This window comes from Mastigoproctus giganteus, chromosome 12 (assembly GCF_048544385.1).
Source record: "Mastigoproctus giganteus isolate SK-2022 chromosome 12, ASM4854438v1, whole genome shotgun sequence".
Lineage (NCBI taxonomy): Eukaryota > Metazoa > Arthropoda > Arachnida > Uropygi > Thelyphonidae > Mastigoproctus > Mastigoproctus giganteus.
Genome location: NC_143586.1, coordinates 17,893,658 through 17,916,535, shown reverse-complemented (window position 1 = coordinate 17,916,535; position 22,878 = coordinate 17,893,658). Strand labels below are relative to the sequence as shown.

Sequence of the window (22,878 nt, the reverse complement as noted above, 5' to 3'; positions counted from 1 at the left end):
GTTAACTTACAGAACTGAAGTCTCTTCTTGTATGAATATCCCTTTGCATCCACAACTGGTTTTGTTACCTTTCTTTGCACCCTTTCAAGCGTATTGATATCATTACTGAAATGAGGTCTGCACACCAATATATGGTATTAAAGATGTTGTCTGACCATTGATTTGTACAGCGGAATAATTACCTCTCTATCTCTACTTGAAAAATATCTGTATAGTAGTATTAATATTACAGTTGCTAAATGATGCATGGAAGCAGACTTTTTTTTTTTCCTTACCTGCCAAAAAAAAAAATTTGGTCAACGTATGAGTAATTAAGGAAAAAAGTGCATGTGTACCCTGTATGCATGAAAGATGTTTTACATGTGAACATCTTTGACAAAAATGTGAAATGGAAATGATGCAAATTACGTCACTTCCTAAATGCTGCTACTTACTCTACTGAATCAGTATTAGTGACTGCATTAGCATCATTTAGGAAGTGGCATCGTTTCCATCTGTCATTTTCATTACCAGTTGGTTTGCTTCAGTCTGAATATTTAGTAGGTGCCACCAAAGGTGTTTTCCCTACAATTAGTATCATTTAGGAAGTGACATCATTTCCGTCTGACATTTTTGTTACCAACTGGTTTTGCTTTAGTCTGAAAATGTAGTAGATACCGCCAAAGAATGTTTTCACTGCATTAGCATCATTTAGGATATGTCATTTCCGTCTGAATTTTTGTTACCAATTGGTTTTACTTCAGTCCGAAAAAGTAGTAAGTGCCGCCAAAGATGTTTTCGCATCAAAAATTTTTTTTTAATCATTCATACTTTCCCTATCATCAAAAAGTTATCTTTTTGGTGATAGGGAAAGTGACCATCCAGTTCACCTTTGAACTTTATCAAATTCTCCACCTCAACCACAGTGGCGGGAAATTTAATCCAGTGATCTACAACACTACTCAAAAGTAACCTTCTGCTACTCCATATGATTATATAGTGGTGACTCCTAGTGTTTATTTCTTCTACCAGTGAAAATATGCATCCTTCAATTAGTACATACCTCAGTTAGTCCCCTCCTCCATTTTCTAGTAGCTAAACTTTACATTACAGTCTGCACTTTCTAAACCATTTTTCATAGGGTTGTTGATTAGCAACCTCACCAAATTAGTGAGCATGCTAATTGCCCTCCTTTGAAAATCTTAGGACACCATATGCCCTTGTAGGCCTGTACACTGCATGATAAATTTCATAGCTGATTGTACCATAATCCCCTATGAGTTTTTTAACCTGAACCACTTTTAACTGCCCCAATATGTAAATAACCATGGACTTCTGTTTTCCAAGGTATAAAACCCTACATTTAGAAGCTTGTTTGTTTGTTATTTGGTTTTTAGGAGCATTAGCAACTAAGGCCATATTGCTCCGGGATATGCGGTGGTCATTCTCTGACCTTTCCGCATCCTCCGTATTTGGTGGTGACGGGCTCGAACCCCGGTCTAATCAAGAAGCGTGTGCTACGCACTGCTGCTCCTTCCCACCTGGCTATGGAGGCACCTACATTTAGAAGCATTAAACTACTTTAATAAGGCTGTCCTTTGCAGCCTTACTATACTTTTGAGACAACCTTATATTGGCATGTATTACTGTCCTAAGGTCCTTTTCATCTTGAACAGTGTTGTGTTTCCCCTCCCCCCCCAAATTATTACTTTAATTTAGGATTGTGACCCTAATACCGAACCTTACCAAATTTGTCTGTCTTGTTGCAGCAGGATTATGTGGTTCTAATTGCCCAACTTAATATCATCAGCAGTATTTTGATGTGAAACTTGATACCACCATCAATATAAATAATGAAAATTATTAGCCTGTCTCACACCTGGAATAATCTGATTAGATACTACTTATATGCATTCCATATTGAACATTGTCTCTTAAGACACTATTCAATATGAAATGCATCTTCTTTTCTGGTACCAGTTTCGTCAGTTGTTTGGTTACCCATTTCATTGTAGAAAGCAGTCATCTATGAGCTTTGACAGTAAAGTTTCTGGAATGAGTCAAGTTAAAGAAAATCAGATGTTAGAATTTAAAAAAATATTACTATTGGAGTAGCATATCACATAGCATTACTATGGTAATAGTTTATTATTGAAGTTTAGCGCTGTAGGGCAAATTAAATTTTTGTCAACTGAAATTGCACCTAGGGCTAGAGCAGCAAACCATACTAGCCAGAGCAGTAAGGATGCCTTGGCTTCTGTGGGGGGGGGAAGAGTTCCGAAAGTGGTTCTACTATGAATCAAGGCCTTATTGCATGTGCTGTGTATGTGCGTGTGCGCATGCACATGCAGATCTAATTGTAGGTATATGCAATACCACAGATGTCTTTTTGTGTATGCTATACTCAGAGAGAGAGAGAACTAAATGGAAATTTAGCATTTTATTGGTTGAATTTAAATGTTTGAGGAAAGGGGTTATTGCCATTGAAGGAATTAAAAGAGGGGACCTCATCAAGCACTCAGCTGCCAACCTTAATGTTAAAGCCTACTCTTATTCATATGGCTGCATTATGGGTCCACCATGAGCAGACTGTTCTGGTCCAACAGGAGGTGGTTATATTTGGTGACTGTTGTCAGGGAAGCAAGGTTCTATCTCACCTATCCAGTAATGATAGGTGAGGTAGAACCAGTGTTATTCTGCTTGGGTGAGGATACACCATAGTACCAATGTGTACAATAACATTACAAAAGAAGGTGGTGGTATTGTATAGATTGGTACTGTGGTGTTAAATTTAGACATTCAGAGACTTTACTTAACAAGTGTGAGGTAATTTTGAAAAAACCCATAAGTTAGGGCTAAATTTGAAAGTGTCTGGAATTTTGCCACAACGTGATAGGAAGGAGTGATTATAAGAACCTTGTCACTTGATTTGCTCCTGGAAAGATTGTGAAAGCTCATGGGTAGAATTTTCTCAGCATCATCATCATCATCCATTTTCAATCCACTGCAGGATGAAGGCCTCTCCAGCAACTTTCCAGTTCCTTCTGTTTTGAGCACTGGCCATCCATTTACTACTCAAAAACTCATGAATTTCATCTATCCATCTCCGCCTTTGTCTTCCAGGTTTTCTTCTAGCTCCTCTTGGGTACCATTCTGTTATTTTCTTAGTCCATCTGTCATCATGTCTTCGAGCTATGTGTCCTGCCCAAGACCATTTTAGTTCTTTAGTTTTGATAAGAATGTCCTTTACTTGAGTTTGCTGCCTAATCCATGTGTTTTTCTTCTTATCTAACAGTCTGATTCCCAATATAATTCGTTCCATTCTTCGCTGTGTAGTTCTTAGCTTCTCTTCCATTCTTTTGGTGAATGCCCAAGTTTCACTTCCATAAGTCATGGTGGGGAGTATACATTGATTCATTATTTTACATTTCAGACAAACTGGGATATTGCTCTTCAGTATGTGACTATATTTCCTGAATGCTATCCATCCAAAATTTATTCTTCTCTTGACTTCCAGCCATTTATCATTATTACAGCTAATAACTTGTCCCAGATAAGTATATGACTCCACCTTTTCAATTACTGCTCCTTCAATCATTATTTCCCTTTCCGTGGCATACTTGTTCATCATTACTTTTGTTTTAGCCATATTCATCTTTAGTCCAAAAGCCTTACTAACTGTCCATAACTGATTAAGATTTTCCTCTAATTCTTTGGGATCGTGGCTTATGACCACAATGTCATCTGCAAATCGTAAATGGTTTAGGTACTCTCCGTTCACATTGACTCCTTTTTGCGACCAGTCTAATCTTCTGAAAGCTTCCTCAAGGGCAGCAGTAAACAGCTTCGGAGATATTGTGTCTCCTTGTCGAACTCCTTTCTCGATTTTAAATTTGCTACTGTCTTTGTCTAGTCTAATAAAGGATGTAGCACTCTCATATATTTTCTTCAAAATCATAATATATGGAGTATCTATGCCTTGTCTTTCCAGTGCCCGAAACATTGCCTTATGCTGTATGGAGTCAAATGCCTTTTCATAATCCACAAATGCCAGGCATAATGGTGTTTTATATTCATTTGCTTTCTCCATTAGCTGTGATATTACGTGAAGGTGATCCATAGTTGAGAATCCTCTCCTAAAGCCAGCTTGCTCTTTCGGTTGATTCTCATCAAGTATTCTTTCTAATCTGTTAGTAATGACCCTTGTGAACAACTTGTAGATATGGGATAACAAGCTAATTGGTCTATAATTTCCAATTTCTGATTTATCTCCTTTCTTATGCAGCAAAACTATGATTGCATTATTCCACTGCTTAGGCATCACACCTTTTCTAATGCACTTTGTGAAGAGCCTTGCCAGTTTTTGTGTTATGTCTCTTCCTCCCAATTTTAACAACTCTACAGTAACTTCATCTTCCCCCGGGGCTTTCCGATTCTTCAATTTCTTCAATGCATGTTCTACCTCATCAGGAAGAATATCGGGTATGTCGTATGTGTTGCTACTTTGCAATCCATCTTCCCCACTGCTGGTATCATTCCCTCGCTGCTTGTATAATTCCCTATAGTAGTCTTCTGCTATTTGAATTATGCCTTCTCTGCTGTTTATAATTACACCATCGCTATTCTTCAGTTTCAGTATCATTTGTCTTTCTGTATTACTGCTCATGGCTGCTGATTTCAATCCTTTGTTTTCCCTTAATGCTTGTTCTACTTTTCTTGTGTTAAATCTTCTTATGTCCTCTCTGAGGCATGGCATGTATTTATTAACAGAAATGACTGTTTCTACAGGGATGGGATACATTTAAATAGGGATGGTGTAACAATATATTTGATCATACTGTTGAGGCAGTATTAGGTAGGTCAGGAAGCCATTAGTTTGGAGGAGGTGGCTACACAGACTAATAACACTAGTCAGCAAAATGAAACATGAAACTCTTTTTTCCTTCCCCATCAAATATGTAAACACTTTTCTAAACAAATTTTGTGCAGTTATTTCAATTGTTTTCTTGTTTTTTTTCTAGCACATGTAGTTTCCGTAATATGACTAATATAATAAGTCACAATGACTTCATTACAAAACACAAGAGAGTTTACAGTTACATTTTTATCACTTTTAAAATTTAAACTTAGTACATTTTATATATATTTAAAATAATACATTACATTATTGTAGAAAATAAAAAAAATAAATAAAAAAAAAAAATATATATATATATATATGTGTGTACAATTTAAAAATGTTGTTGTGTATAGATAATTTTTTCTGGGACACTTTGTCCAGAAAATCATGATAAAACATCCAGCAGTAGTTTGCCAATTTGTTCCAGAAACCTTGGTAACAATATTCCATTGACCTAACATCTTCAGAGAATCATTCGCCCTACTCATTGCTCACCGTGATAGGGTTTTTTGGGGAAGAAGTCTAAATAAGAATAAAAGAAATGAAGTTTCAGTGGCATTTCTTTGTATTTATCAAGCAGTTTTTGAACTCCACCTTTCTATGTGGGAGACCTCTATTTCCCAAAGAAGTTTCCATAAAGCCATTTGAAAGCCTGCCATGCTTTTAGTTCTAATACATTGAGGCATTTTTCATTCTGAAAAAACTCTCCGATTTGAGGTCCCACAAAGATTTCCTTTTTCACATTCACGGCACTGATCTTTAGAAGTTTCATTACTTAAGTAATGAAGTCCTCTCAAATTCATCTTACTATTGCTTTCACAAAACTCTCTGTCATGTCAAGTTTAATGTGGAGAGGCAGAAGGAAAATCTTCATGGGATCTGCTAATGGAACATAGCTGCACATTAGTTGTTCCTGGTTCACATGTGCTTTTTTGAGGCCAGTTGTCTGATGTAATGCCTGGTATTCTCTTGATGAGTGCTTTATTCAATTGCTCTGAGTGTCTTCCTGTAGAGTTCATCTTCTTTAGATGAATGAAGATGGATGGTGGCTTTAAGTTCCTGTTATGCAAGAAAACAACTTTCAAACTTCCTTGTGAGAATTGATGAAGAGGCCCCATTCAATGTATGTGTGCTTGTGACAATTCCCTGAAAACTACAATTGTATCATGAAAGTAGTAGAACAGACTGTTCTACTACTTTTATGATATCAATGTAGTTTTCAGCAGTGAGATTCTTTGATGTTCTTCTTAACCATCTATTTCTGCTTTAGTCTCAAAGCAAGAAATTTCACTTTATCTTTGGAGAGGACCAGATCTCTAATGAGGTCATTCAACTCATCTTGGGTAAACAGCTTCAGCTCCGATTTCATCTCGTCAGATGTTTACTAAAGATCTGAAGTTCTCGGGTCTCCGCCAATTGCACCTTCAGCACATGCAATTTTCTCTTCTAAGGAATCTAATGTGTTGTGGAAATGCCAGAATTGCCATACTGTCATTGTGAGGGAGTGGTCTTGTTGCTGAATCCTGGTTCAGATATACAATCTTTTGCTTGTTATTTGCTGCGAATCCAGTTACATTCACATTATAAAAGTAACAGTGGCCATCATTGTCGTTTGGCTCCTTCCTTATCGTAGACACAGCAAGTGATATTCACTTTTTCTATTTATTCAACCAATCACGTAATCTGTGTGAACAAGCAATGCAAATAACATGTGATATCATGTAGGTTGGTTGGGTAGTTAAGTTCATGTAATTGTTCTCATCACAAAAGCCAGACATTCTAGAGGAAAACTGAAAACAGATTTGCTAATTTGCAATCCCCCCCCAGTGAAAAGTTATGTACTGATACATGTAATTTAATGACAGCCATGAACAGAGGTGGAATTGATTCTTGCATTGCTTCATTGCTTCTGTTTTGACATGTATTATCCTAAAAAAGCAGTAGGGAGGGCTGCTGTGGGTATGCATGGAACTAGCAACTACAACGATTACCTCAAACTTATCAAATTTATTTACTATACTCCTATAATTAGTGTTCATTAAGTCATCAAATGCTCAAGTATAACAACATTACACTATGATATTGGAATTCAGAATTCGAATATAAGGATTATAATGTGTACAGAAATGGCAGGTATACCAGAAGGAGTGTTGGAGGGGTAATACTTTTAGTTAAGAAGCACATAGGCTCTAAAACACTATAGCCAGCAGACACAAGTTGCCAAGGCACCTCCGTAGCCATGTGGGCAGGAGCAGCAGTGCGCATCACACGCTTCTTGATTAGACCGGGGTTCGAGCCCGTGACCACCAAATACGCAGGATGCGGAAAGGTCAGGGAATGACCACCGCATATCCCCAGAGCAATATGGCCTTAGTTGCTAATGCTCCTAAAAACAAAAAACAAAAAACAAAAAAAAAAAAAAACAAGTTGCCAATGTAATATTGAGTCATTCTGGTGTGACATCAACCCTGGGAAAACAAAAACGAGAGTTTCAGTCTGTTATCGGCCAAGTGACTGTTGCATATAATCATTATACTCCGAGAGCACATTGATTGCCGTTCCATATCATGTCTGTTTTTTTGTGGATTGTATTTGAAGTACTGCAGCTTGTAGTAGTAGTGCTTCAAATGCAAGAAAACTCTCCTTACTCAAATCAGATCCAGCAAGGAGTGTTTCATACTTTGAATTTGAGCAGCTTTTGTTAATCAGTCAAACAGTGCTGAACAAACTCAGTCCAGATCTTCCATTTGCCCAGATCATCTGTTAGAGTTGCACAAATTATTTCTCTGTTTGTCTGAACATTTTTGGCCATTTCTGAGATTTACAGAACTAAAGTCTCTTTCTCTATGAACATCCCTTTGCACCCACAACTAGTTTTCCTGTGGGTGCAAAACATTATTGTACATTCACAGCTCTCATCATATACCTGATCCTCACAGACATTCTGAAACCTTCCAAACCAATGAGAAACACTTGAGCAAAATATAGCATTGTTACTATATACTTATTTTACCAATTTTTAGGTTTTTTTGCACTAATTCCCACCTTGAAATAAAATTTAATGTTTGCTCTTTATTCTGTCGCATAATAAAGTGAACAATACAACATTTCAAACATATGGCTCATGATATTCAAATGACTTGGAACTTAATTCTGAAACCTTGTAGATGGTTCAACAGTCAATTGCTATTAGGAAAATATCTCATCCACAAATCCCAGTGCCCTGATAGTTCAAGTTCTCCCATGATAAGATTTTCTAATTTACTTACCCACTTAAGTTGCAAGTACTGCTGATCATCATACTCTTTCTGTTCATTAGTTCTGTGGCACACCCCTACTCTTAGAATTTGCCACTCTCAACTTAACTGTGACCTGATATATCAACTTTTTGATTTGGCTGAATTTTTATAAATCAGTATTTTTTATATTAATACTTGACCATTAAATCCCGCAATAAAATTTACATTTTGTGAGGACTATCTGTTTATTGTATTTTATTACCCTTTTAAATAGAAGAAGCTTATATCCTAAGATCGTTGTGTAACACATTTTTTGCAGTTATGCAATTATAATCTAATGCTTATTTTATTTTTAGGATAACAATATGGGTCTAGTCAAACAGTGTTTGGCACATCTTTACAAAAAGAATATCCAAAGGTTAACAAAGGTATAGTATATTAGAATAAGTAAATTCAGCAGATTAATTTTGTATTTAAAAGTTAAGTGGTTGCAGTATATTTTCTCAACCAGCTATTTATTATCCTCATGGTTGGTAAAATAATCTTTGCTTTAATGTAACTTAAGGTGTGAGATTTTTAAAAATATGCATTTTTTTAAACTAATGAGTGTTTGTATCATTAATAAGAATTGTTAGAATCATATTTTACATAGCAGCCTAGCTAGTAAATTCCAGCTAATGAAGGTACCTATGTAAATAAGAGGAGTAGGAAAGTAACAGAATTCTACATTGAAATCCTGGCTTATTCTTGTATGTTCATGTATCTATATATGTTAAATCTCTTATTCTCAAAAATTCTGTCAGGTGCTAAATAGTCCATCTCATTTAGTGACAGAAACTTTAGAAATATCTATCTATTTTATGCCAAATATCAGAAATGTCTTATTTTCATTATTTTTTTAAATATTACTTAATAACTATATTAATTCATTTTAAATTTATTTAATAACTAAATTAATAATATTGAATAATTTTATAACATAAGTATAATTTGAAATTGTTTTAATTAATATTGATTAAATTATTATTGAATCTTATTAAAGTATTAATACTGTTAGTATTAAGAAAGCCAGGCTTTTGCAAAAAAAAAAAAAAAACACTCATAATCCATGTATCTCTCCTTCTCTTGCAAGTATGTATTGAAGCTGACCTTTGAATTTTTCTGAGGTGCTGGCCTCAACTACCCATGGAAACAACTTGTTTTAGTGATTAACAACTCACTGGCCAAACCAGAACTTTATAAATTGCACTCTCTACCTCCTTCCCTGTATTGTGAATTAATGCCTCCTTTTTAAGTGGCATTAATACTTGAAAATTTTGCTTATGTTCATTTTACCGAATGAATGTAGACAAAATTTCAGTGTCCCTACTCAGATCTTTATAAACTCTTCAGGCATATGCCCCTCTGAGGTATTTGATTACCAAGTTCTGTAGCTGACATATTTTGTTGAAGTATCACCTGATATGGGTACCCTTTTTGTCAGTCTCACTAGACATGTTCCCTGTCTTTGGGTGTTTCATGAAACTAGTGAATGTGTGTTCTCTGGAAGTAGTGTTCCAATTGCATTCTTACATTTACTCTGTATAGTGGATTGTAACTGATCTCAACTACTAGCAGTTGTTACATAAATCATGGATTGGACATTATGGGGGCCCCCCTCCATGCACCTGCCTGTGCTGCCCAGAGAACTTCATGTCTGCCTATATCAAAATCCTAGAACCCCTTTCTTCCTCCGCCATTATTAATTCAACCCATTTAAGTGTATAAGTTACAGTATTTTGAGATTTTTATTGTTTATCTCTCAAGCAATAAACGTTGCATTTTGCACAGTCAAAACATAGTTGCAATTTATTTGACCATCCGGAAAGCCTCTCAAAGTTGTCCCAAAGGAGAATTGCTTGATGCTAGTCATTAGCCACTCTCCCAACTTTGCATTAGCTGCAGATTTTGACACTGCACCCTGTGTCCATTTGCTGTAGGGTGGATTTATGCACAAACACTAGGTGCTGGCTGGAGGAAGGACTCCAGTCAAAGTAGGATTTGGGAAATGGTTCAAAGAGGCTCCCCTTTGGAACATGCTTTGTGGGGGATGCCTGCCCATTGTTTTTACACCTTAGTCCCTGACAGCCTAAATTGTCCCTGCTTTATCACTGAAATGATTGAAGTACCCAATCAGATCGTCAGTTGGGTTATCAATGATTTCACACCGTCATTAAGTTAGCTTACAATCTGATTTTTTTTTTAATAAAAATACCAAACATGAAAGGTGTTAGAATCTAAATTACTTCATGCACTGCATGGGTTAATTTTCTCTTTTCTTCTTTGTATTTACATACACAAAAAAAAAAAAAAAAAAGAAAAGAAAGGACAGGAGAAATTTTACATAATTTCTCCTGTCCTTTCTTTGTCTCTTAGTAATTTCTCATGGCCAACCTAACCATTTCTAGGGTACTATTATAGATCAGCTTTTAACTCTTACATGCTTCTCAGCTTTTCATTACTCAATCATTATCTCATGCCATCATTTTTGCCTTATTAAACTAGCTTGTTCCTTTTCAATCTACCTTGACATCCTCCTTGTGCCATTTCCTGAAGGGTGTATATGCATATGTGGCTTTTGTGACAGCAGCTTTCAAGTTATTTGATAATTCTCTTATGTTTGCTCTCCATGCTGTCTTCCCAGTTGATATATGCTGCAAAGCATCTTAGACTGTCATAATCCCCTTTCCCGAAATTGGAATATCAGGATCTCACTTGTCATAATTCACCTTAGCACTCCATGATCACTCCTTGCTAATAATTTCTGTATATTAGTTGCGGGCAGTCAGGTACAGACTCTTCTTCTCCCCACTACTTTTCCCCACATGAACATGCTGATATCAATAACAATCATTTAGTTTCAAATTTTAAATGTGTGGGTGAAGGAATCATATCTACATTCCATTGGCAGTGTTGGGATATGAAAGTCATATGTTAGCGGACCTCGTCGTGCTTCATTTGGGTGAAGTGTAAAAAGGGCAGAAGTGCTGGTCTTAGAATGGTTTCAACAGGCTTACCATCAACATACTATCAGTGACGATCCGAGCTATTGTAACTGTTGGTTCCTCCATATACCATGATGATTCCAGGTGTTGGAAAGCTGAATTGCTTGTTTCCATCATATTTCCATGTGCACATACAGCTGTCACTGGATCCCAAACAGAAATGTGATTCCGCACTGAAGACAGGATTCCTAAGCAGTCTCCTTGCACCACTGCTGACAATGATGAGATGGCATCAAAAACAGATGAGACAACACAAGTAGCAGCTAATTGCAAGAAGTGGGCTGCCCACTTCTTGCAGTCAGCTGCTACTTGTCTCCCTGACATAGAAATGACATTTATAATATTCAGAATTTGGAGGATTGTGACAGATTTGTTTTGTGTTGCTAGCCTGCAGATTCTTTTATTCTCCCATTCGGACATTCTTATGCCACCAGAGCTGTGCTATCTGAGTATCTTTCTCTGATCACTGTTGCCGAAAGCATCCAGCTGTTTGGGCATCATGACTGTCACAGCTTTTATAGTTTACTTTCATTAGCTGGCTTCCTGCTTTGTTGGTGTTAAAGATAAGTCGAGATAATGTTTTATACACTGCTAAGATAAAAAGAAATTGTAATTGTTATACTAAGATATTTAAGTTTCACACTGGCTGACATACTTTAAATAATATCATACACTGCATTATTAGCATTGAATTGCTTTTCTGTAAACAGAAAGTAAGTCTTAGTGTATTCTTCCACCATAAAGAAAGAAATTAAGTTTTAAAGATTTTTATTTTATTTTTTGCTTTTAGACATTTTTAACTCTGTCACTGAGTGATATGGCAAACAGAGTTCAGCTTTCTGGACCCAAGGAAGCAGAAAAATACATTCTTCATATGGTGAGATTATTTATATAGGGATAACTTTTTGTGTGAACTGTTTTATTCATAAATACAAATTACAACTAAAACACAATTTAAAAAGTAATGTGATATTTGATTAGAATAAATATAGTATTTTAATTTACATTATTAAGAAAAAGTAGCTTATATTTTAGAAAAAACTGTTTATTTGTGGTTTTGGGGAAGAAAAAAAAAATTAATTATTGAAATTATATTTTCTCTAATCTTTTTAGCCATTCTTTTAGCAAATAGCAGTTAACCAAGAACCTGAAAACATTTTGATAAGATAACTATTTGGTATGTTTGAGAACAGCTGTAACATCAGTGATGGCATTCTTGTTTTTCGGCATCTCTACCTTGGCATCAGAGCCATGCCGAGGGTGAAGTGAACGAGGCTCTTGCCTCAGGTTAAAAGCTGAAAGGGGCACCAAAAAGAAAGAGTAAATAATTGTGAATGTTTTTGATTTGATGTTTTGATTATTCCAATTCATTTATCATCTTGCTTTTGCAAGACGAAAATCTTTGTCGCACCACTGTATAGATACCAAGCTCTGCCTACCACCATTGTTGTCATACCTCAATTTTAATTTGTTATTAAAACGTGTACCAGAAATGTATTTTAAATAAGTCATACATTTTTAATTTTTTTTTTTTTTTTTTTTATATTTTAGGGGAGGGTGCAATTTTTCATTCGTCTCAGGTACTAAAATGGCTCGTCATGGCCCTGCTTGACATGTATTCCATTTAACCTTTCTTCTGTGAAGCAAATGTCCATGTCACTGAGGGAGATATATCCAGTCTTATATTCACAGAAATACTTCTGCCATTTCTACTTCATTATGATAGCGATTTGTCCTATGCCAATAACATTAAGCTTTGTACTCTTAGACAGCGACCAGAGATATAGAACTTGCCTCTAATTGCCTAACTAACTCCCTCTAACATTCCTGAGATTACTTTGATTGCTTCCCTCAGGACGAGCTCTCTTAATTGCAACCACAGGCATCTTCTTTTCTCTAAAGAAACCCATCTGAATTGCATCCACCAACAATTTGTCCCTGAAGTATAATACTATATTAGCCATATAGTGCAAGGAAACCATAGGCTTTAAATACTAGCCAAAAAAATGTTAATAATAATAAATAAAAAATTACAATAAAAATATAAAGAAAGACATGAAAAAAATTTGCCAAGGACCTGAAATAATTCTGATAGGACTAATTATGTAAAATCCTGCTTCACTCAGGTAATTATCTAGTTGACCTTTGAATTTCTCCACCCCTCAACTACCTGCAGAGGTGACTTCTTCCAATGATTGCCACTGCTAAAGAAAACTCCCTACAATCCAGTCTAAACTTCTTCCCCTGTAATTTGAATTTATGGTCCCTAATTCTGGAATCCTTTATAACATTGAAAACTTTGCCTTCCTCATTTTACTATCAGGTTTGTCTGTGGCTTCTGGTTGCCAAGTCCTGTAGCCAAAATAATCAGTCTTTCCTCATGTGGTCACCTTTTGCAGATCTTACTATGTGTGGGTTGCCCATCTTTGGACCCTTTCAAGAAGCTCAGTATTTTTTTTTTTTTTTTTTTATTCAGGCCTCCATATCTGGATACAGTATTTTAAATGCAGTCTTACAATTGCCTTATACAGTGGGATTATAACCTCCCTACTCTACAGGCTATTGTTTGATAAATCATCGACAGTACACCATGGGCTTTCCTGGCACCTGTCTACACTGGTCAGAGAACTTCGTATCCGCCCATATCATAATTCCTGGATCTCTTTCTTCCTCTTCAGTTTTTAATTCAACTCCACCAAGCGTATAAGCTACTTTATAGTTGCTGTTCCCCAAGTATTGTAAGACCTTGCATTAAAACATAGCTTCCACTTTTCTGACCATTCTTGAAGCTTATTCAAGTCATCCTGAAGGAATGCTTCTTGACACTGATCATTAATGGCTCTCCAGTCTTTACATCACTGCAATTTTGATATTAAACTTTCTATCCTCTTTTTGTTATCATTTATGAAAATCAGAAATAACAGCGGCCCAAGAACCAGTCCTTGGGCAACCCCACTTCTGATTTTACACCAATCTGAAGAATATCCATTAATCATAACCCTCTACCTGCAGCCATCCTGCAATCCCTGTGATTCCATTGTGTTGGAAGTCATGGCACATAAAGACTTGAATTATTTTTCATCAGGAACTAACAAATAATAATTAGTTACCACTAGCAAGTTGAGTCCTTATAATACAGGGTTATTCAAAATGATTCATCCAATTTCAAATGAGCATAATTCCGTACCTATTAACCATGTATTAACTTAGCATACACCAGATGAAAAAGGAAATCTACGAGTTTTAGAAAGTCACAACGAGATGGCTCCACTATCACTGTGGCTCCGCGACAGACAGTCTGTGAGAAAATGGCGACCGCACAACAGAAGGATTTTTGTGTGATGCAGTTTTTTGGTGTGAATCAGTAGTCAGTGCAGCGTGAGTTTCGTCGACATTACAGAACTGATCCACTGCATGCTCAGAGCATCTGTCAGTGGTATTGGCAGTTCGAGGAAAGAGGATGTTTGTGTAAAGGCAAGAGCACAGGACGACCGTGCGTGTCTGAGGATAATGTGGAAAGAATCAGAGAGAGAGTTTCATACGTAGCCCAAAGAAGTCAACAAACTGTGCCAGTGTCGAGAACTGGGAATTCCTCAGACGACTGTTTGGTGTGTTTTGAGACAGCACTTGATTATGAAGCCATACAGGTTGCATCTGATCTGTTGCAGGCTCTAAGGCCAGGGGATAAATTAAACCGACTGAACTTCTGACTTCTCATGCTCGAGGCTAAGGAGAATGACGATTTTGCTCCCCACTTGGTGTTCAGTGACAAAGCAACTTTTCATCTAAGTGGCAAGGTGAACCGTCACAATCTTCAAATATGGGGCATGGAAAACCCACACGGAACAATTGAGCACCAGCACGACTCACCTAAAGTTAACGTCTTCTGTGCCATTTCCCGGGCAAAGGTTTATAGCCCTTTCTTTTTCATGGAGAACACAGTGAGTGGTCACTCCTATCTGGATATGCTGCAGAACTGGCTATTTCCCCCAATTGAACGAAGATTCCGGCGACTACATTTTCCAGCAAGATGGGGCACTGCTTCATTGGCATTTGGATGTTTGCCGTTTCCTCAACAAAGTGCTCCCTCACTGTTGGATTGGTCGCAGTGGACCCCATGACTTGGTGCTCTACAGCTGGCCCCCTAAGTCACCGGATCTTACGCTGTGCGATGACTTCTTTTGGGGATACATTAAGGATGCTGTGTGCATGCCAGCATTGCCCACAATCTTGGATGAGCTCAAAAATCACATTGTTACTGCTGTGGAGTCAGTGACAAAGGACATGCTGGAGCGAGTACGGGAGAAATTCCGGAGAAGAAAACTGCTTTCATATACCACAGGCAGTTCACATCGAACAACTGTTTTGTTCTCATGTTGTCACTATAGACCAGCTGCTACCTAATGAGAGGTCAGTTAGTTCTGAAATAGGCTGCCATAGTAGTCTCATCTTTTAAGCAAATGACTAGTTAACCTTTTGTAGAGGCTGTCTGTTTGAAAGTAATGCAATATCAGGGCAATTTATGGCAAAAGTAAGTTTGTTCTGCTGTAAAAATTAAGACCATTGCACCACAATTTAAATCCTGCTAACTGCAAAAATAGGTTAATGCAATGATTGCTTTCTTAACACTTTCAGATTGTAAAAATGTTGATTTTTTTTTTTTTTTTTTTTTGTAAAATGTGCCAGATTTTATAGAATTGTGGATTGCAAAGTAAGATTTTTTTTGTATTTACTGTATTTATAAAAACTGTTGAAGTAGTAAACCAAAAATGAAAAGGACATCAGTATATATATATATCTTTCAGGAGAAAGTAATAAACATGGAAGATGGACAAAGGGAAGAAATTGACAAAAGAATTTACAAATGAAAAGGAAAAATATATTTAGAGATGAAAAAATTCCACCAAGTCTAAAATAAAGAGTACTTGACCAATGCATTTTGTCTCTTCTATCATATGGAAGTGAAACATGGTGTTTAAAAGAAAAAACAAAGCCAAGATTGAAATTAACACAATGGATGATGAAAAGAAGCATGCTGCAAATTACGTTAAGGGACAGAAGACAAATGAATGGATTAGAGTGAAAACAGGAGTGAGTGACATAACACATTACGTGCTTAAAGTTGAAATGGGCTAGAGATATTGCAAGGTGTAGGAATGAAAGTCGGACACAATATTAATGGAATGGAGGCCATTGAATGCTAAATGAAGAGGAAAGCTTAGTGTGCGATGGAGAAATAAAATCCAGAAAATTTAAAGGGTGCAGTGGATGGGAGCTGTAGTGGCAAGATAAGCATGAAGAAACATGGGGAGACCTTTTTCAAGTAGTGGACTGACAACAGTTGAAGAAAAAGAAGATACTAGATTAAGTATTACATCGAGATTTGTGCCCAGTCTCATGGACACATACCACTGAAAGTCATATATAAACTTTTATTTATAATATAACTTCTATCAGGAATGTGTGTAAATACCTTTGGTAAATAACTGCAGTCGTGTTCAATTCTGGTGAATACAGTTTCCTCGTTGGTCGAAAAATATTCTTTCAGTAGTGTTATTGTGGAGGAATGTCTGCACATAAGATCAAAGTTAATATTTTATCAGTGATGTTTACATGTTTGTCTGATGTGATGTCAGTTAGAGCTTTATATAAGAGTTGCAGTTATTGTTCACTTTCCATTTTTTTTTACTAATTGGGGGGTGTGTTTCATGATCAAGGGATTGGCATAGGTCCCACCAGGATAAGCATGGTGTTTTATTATAAGGATCATATTAATGATCATATTATTTTCATATTTTATCATATAATCATCAGATTTATTATAATCATCTACACTAAATAATTGGTGTTCTTATATGATGTGGTGCATAATTTAACAAGTATACTTGATACTATTTTTATTATTTTATTATAATTTAAAACCCAATATATAGCTTCATGTTAAATCTAGGCCTTATATTGTCATGGATATTACAATAGTAAGTTCTTATACCATTCGTCCTGCTTGGAGTGAAGATTTGTTTTGTAGATTTATGGCCAAATAATTTCATGAAATGATTAACATGAAAAATCAGATTGCTGTGAGTAATGAAAATGTATTGAAATTATAAACCTGTGATTAAACTAATATAATAACAAGAACAGGTTTTTTCCCCTCAATCCTCAATTTTCTTCATTCAGTTTTTTTCTTCCCTCATTTATTTTCCTTGTTCAGTTTTTTTTTTTTTTTTTTAATTTCTAAACACTGGTTATCAAATAATGTTCTTCTAGAAGAGCAGACTACTTTTGTTTTTAGATAATGGGTGTGTGCAACTATTTGTAACCACTCTGCCTTGTACTGGAGAAAGAAATGTGGTTACTACCATTGCTTAAATATGTTTAAGACATCATTATGTCAGGATGTGACTGGCCATTCCTTTAGCTGTGGTGAGAAAAGTCATTTGTCAATCTTAATTTTATAATATAATAATATTAACCTGCTGGTAGGCACCTAAACTTATAGGCAAATGGGTATCATTGTGATCCTATTCAACAGAAAGGAGGAATTGTTTAAAGGTGTTATTGATTTACAGATAAATGAACAAAATGATTTTAGAGTACAAAATAGCTATAATGAAATGGGATTCAGAATGACTCAACTTGCTTTTCAACAGGTTAAATATTTTTGAAACTCTGAGTGAATTTATTTATTCTTCTGTATATATAGATTGAAGATGAAGAAATTTTTGCATCCATTAACCAAAAAGATGGGATGGTTGTTTTTCTTGATAATCCAGAGAAGTACAACAGTAATATCATGTTTAAAAGATTAGAAGAAGAGGTAAGAATATTCATAAATATTGTATTAAATAAGTGTACAGTATCACTTAAAATAGATAGACTGATAACTTTTGTTATAGAGCCAGATGTGTGAGGGTGAGCAGGCAGCTGAGTGCTTGACGAGCCCCCTAGTTTAATTTCTTCAATAGTAATGGCTCATTTCTTCAAGCTGCCAAATTTGTCCAACAAAATACCAAACTTCTGCTGAATTCCCCCCCCCCACCCCACCCACCCTATTTCTCCCCCCATCTAGCACACACACACACACACACACACACATATAGAGGCATCCACATTATGTCCAACTACACCAGTGGTTTTCAACCAGGGTACCACGACACCTTAGATTACCACAACAACATTCCAAGGGTGCCACGTAATTTGGGTTTAAGTTACTTAAACTTTTTTTTTTTTTTAATTTATATATTTATTTCATTATAAAAAGGTGTATGGTATCTTTTTAATTTTGTGATGTTGATGTTTATTTAGTACCTCTATATGAAGAATAAAATTATTATATATATATATATATATATATATATATATATATATATATATATATATAATTTGTATTATGAATTGTTATTTTTTTAATATTTTACACACACACATATGCACAGAGTCGGATCAAACAGACAGAAAATTGAGAAGGGTGCCACAAAATAAAATAAATTACTTAGGGGTGCAGTTATTAAAAAAAAAGTCAAACCACTGAACTACACCATTCCCAGCTACTTCAGCAATATATGTATTATATAATATTTATAAAACACTAAAATATTTATTATATTTCCACAGAACTACACAAAGGAAAATAGTCAAAAATTATACTTATCCTCCAGATCTGTTTACAAACTTCCTGCAATAGTAATATTCTGATCCCAACAGCCAGTTTTGCTTTTAAGTTTTTATGTCAACTTTTGCATTAACTTTCTAAATATTTAGATAAACATAAAAATAAACTTATCAAAAAACGTTTATAGTAACCCTTCTTTCAAAAAAAAAATTGCATAAAATAATAAAAATTAAACTTTTATGTATATTACAAATATCTGTTTCCTTTGCTGTAACTTTACAATAAAGTGGAAACATTATTCATCTGTAATGCTATTAAATAACACTGACTCGAATCTGTAAAATGTCTTTATTATGATAAAATAAAATAAAATAAAATATGTGCATACTAATTGTATAACTATATTTTAACATATAGTTATACAATATATGTTAAAATATAGTTATACAATTATAACTATTATATATTTAATATATATAATAGTTATAGTTATTATATATTTAATATATGAACCGTGCGCAGACGCCATAGTTAATGTCGCAAACCTGCTGAGATGTGTGGTACATATAGATTGTCGATCATCCTGCAACCACTATAGCTGATGAAAGTGGCCGCTGCTGCTGAAAGCTCCTGTATTTTGTGGTTTTAAACAATTTTATCGCTTTTAATTTTATATATTTTATTGAATTTTATTCTTGTTATACGTTTATTTTTTTTTTGTTTTAATATTTTAACATAGTTATACAATTAGTATGCACGTATTTTATTTTATCATAAAAAAGATGTTTTACAGATTCGAGTCAGTGTTATTTAGTAGCATTACAGATGAATTACAGAGTTCCTGACTCCAGAGACCTTTTCAATGGAAACATTATTGCATCATGATAGATATGTAAATTTTTAACGTGCTCATTATATGCAAATGTTTGCAGCTTTCTGATGACAGCAGTTTATACAAACAATTTTTGTTGAAATTCAAGTATGCTGCTAATAGCAGGCTTTTTGTTTCTTCGTATGCAACCCAAGGTAGACAGTTTTCTGTCTGACACTGTTATTGGTGCTTTTTTCACTGACTTCCAGTATAAAATTTTCAATGAAATTTTGCTGCCTGATCAAATACACTCAAGAAGCTTTTGTATCAGTATTGTGTTCAAAAAACCTGTTGTTAGTAACATGCTCTTTCTTTCTTTGAAAAGAATGCAAAGTGAATGTCACTCTAGTAGATATATTAGTATTTCTAGGTGCACTTTGTGTGGTTATCTGCTCATTTGACAACTATTTCAAGGTCAAAAACAACAAAAAACAAACATTACCCATTATGATTGTAAAAGGTTAACATATACAATGCCCCCTAAAATAAAATTCTGTCAAACATAAGAATTACTATTCCATTTTTTTTACAGGTCTACTGCTCCAGTTCTTAAAAAATGAGTGAGTGCATTGAGACTAATTATGAGAGCATCACTGGATTCAGGAGAGATTCCATTGGATTGGAAAAATGACAATGTATCTCCAATATATAAGGGTGGTTCTAAGAGTGTAGTGGGAAATTACCAACTGGTCAGTCTAGCTTCAGTAGCAAGGAAAATCATAGAGGCAATGATCAAGGATGGAATTCAGAATCATTCGGATAGAAATGGAAATCTAAAGGATACACAGCATGGTTTTGTTAAGGGAAAATCATGTTTAACAAATCTGGTTAGCTGTTTTGACAGGGTCACTTGTGAGCTGGATTTAGGGAATAATTTTGACATTGTTTATTTGGATTTCAGCAAAGCATTTGACTCAGTCCCACATGAGCAGTTACTTCATAAGCTAGAATAGGTTGGAATCACAGGAAAAATCCTTAGATGGATATCAGGATGGCTTCAGGGTAGGAGGCGGAGGATTGTGATAAATGGTTATTCCTCTGATTGGGTTAATGTAAGAAGTGGGGTTACCCGAGGATCAGTATCGGGACCACTGTTGTTTTTGATTTTCTTAAATGGTATCGATGAAAGGATAGACGGCGTGATGTCTAAATTTGCAGATGATGTAAAGCTTGGTAGAGTAGTTAATGATCACTGCCAAGCGGAGTTTCTTCAGAGTGACCAGATAGACCTCAGGGCTGATCAGAAAAGTGGCAGCTATGCTTTAATCTGGCGAAGTGCAAGGTCTTACACCTGGGGAACAGTAACCCCAAAATAACTTATACACTTAGTGAAGTTGAACTAAAGTCAGTAGTGGAAGAAAGACTTGGGAGTTATGATACAGTGAAACATGAAGTTCTCTGAGCATTGTAGACAGGTTGCAAGGAAGGCCCATGGTGTCCTATCGATGATTTATCGAACATTTGCTAGTAGATATAAGGATGTCATAATCCCATTATATAAGGCTATTGTTAGACCACACTTGGAATACTGTGTTCAAGTGTGGAGACTGCACTTAAAAAAAGACATTGAGCTTCTTTAAAGGGTTCAGAGACAGGTAACTCACCTGGTAAGATTGGCAAAAGGACATCCTTATGAGGAAAGACTTTGAATATATGGGAAATTAGGCACCTTAGAGGAGACTTGATTGAGGTGTTTAAGGCTCTGAGAGGCATTAGTAAAATGAATGAAGATGAAATTTTCACAGTTATAAATGATTCTAGAACTAGGGGCCATAATTGCACAACTAGGGGCAACTCGGACACTAACTCACAATAAATTAGTTCAGTTTAATGGTATCTAATGGCATACTGCTATACTCATGTGGTTAGCATTCCATGCATCCAGTCTGAAAACCTTTGGATTGCACTCTGTATGTATACAGGTAGCCCTCGGTTTACGGCGGTTTGTTTTATGATGATTCACAATAGCAACAGTTTTGAAACCAGAAGGCCAAAAATATCAATAAACCATGAAAATCAAAATGCACAACTATGAATACCAGATATGATGTAAAGAAACAGCAGAGTCAATCAGAGATGAGAGCTAGCCCCATCAATCATCTAAGCCAATCGGGGATGAGGTGGCCAGAGATAAGAGGAGAGGAACACTCAGTTTACTTGTTGGTGTACTGTTGTTAGGCCACTATTCTGTGGTGTCAATTTGTGAGTTTTAATTAAAAATTATTGATTAAATTAATAAAATAAGAGCCACCATGTCTAGTAAGAGAAGTGAAATAAAGCCCAGTGAATGTGAAAAGGTTGCTAAAAAGTCAAGTAGATCTATCACGTGGAAAAAAAAATTCAGGTAATCCGTAGAATGGAATATGGTCAGACGTCCTAATGTGTGTAGAAGTATGAAATTGCCTCCGTCGACTGTGAGTACTATAATGAAAAATGCAGATAAAATAAAAGTCAACACAATGTGCTACGACAGTAAGTGCAACACAAGTGAGTTATATCAAAAGTAAACTTTTAGAAAAAATGGAGAAATTATTGTCATTATGGGTGGATGCCTTAAATCAAAAAAACATTCTGTTGACTCAAGCTGTTATTACCGATACGGCAAACTCAATTTTTGAAGATCTTAAGAAAATAGAGGGTAGTGATAAAACAGTTTTAGGTAGATGATTCATGCGATTTAAATCTTGAAGTAAATGCCGCTGTGTGATATAGCAAAGTGGCAAGTGCAAATGCTGAGCATTTGCAGCATTTCTTGCAGGGTTTCAAGTCATTGTAGAGGAGGGTAATTATCCTCCTGACCTCATTTTTAATGTTGACGAGACTGGCTTTATTGGAAGAAATTGCCATCGCTAACCTTCACTGAAACCTGGTGTAGACTGCTTTTCATGAAAAGCAGTCTACACCAGGTTTCGAGGCTGCAAAAGAAAACTAATGATTCTGCTGGGCACAAATGTTTCTGGCACTTTAAAATTAAAATCAATGTTAGTGTATCATTCACAGATACCACCTGCTCTTAAGGGCCTAAACAAAGCCATGTTGCCAGTCTATTGGAAATGGAAAAGGGGGGCTTTTTTGACACAAGAAATCTTTTTGGATTGGTACACAGACTATTTTTGTCCTACTGTGCTCCATTTTTGTCAAGAGAATGAGTTACCAGCTAAGTCTCTTCTCTTCTCTTCTCTTCTCTTGGACAGTGCCGCTTGCCATTCGTACAGTGGTTTCCAAATCTT

At 35.7% G+C, this 22,878-nt stretch overlaps 1 protein-coding gene across 6 annotated transcripts in view; it reads left to right on the top strand.

The window, feature by feature from the left end:
• CSN3 (COP9 signalosome subunit 3) overlaps positions 1-22,878 on the top strand; it is a 137,595-nt gene that overhangs the window by 60,095 nt on the left and 54,622 nt on the right. For all 6 annotated transcript variants that reach the window (XM_090386744.1, XM_090386745.1, XM_090386741.1 and 3 more), the window contains exons 11-13: positions 8,475-8,546; positions 11,953-12,039; positions 17,869-17,982. In XM_090386744.1, the coding sequence (XP_090242870.1) occupies positions 8,475-8,546; positions 11,953-12,039; positions 17,869-17,982 (273 nt within the window). The remainder of the gene's footprint in view (positions 1-8,474; positions 8,547-11,952; positions 12,040-17,868; positions 17,983-22,878) is intronic.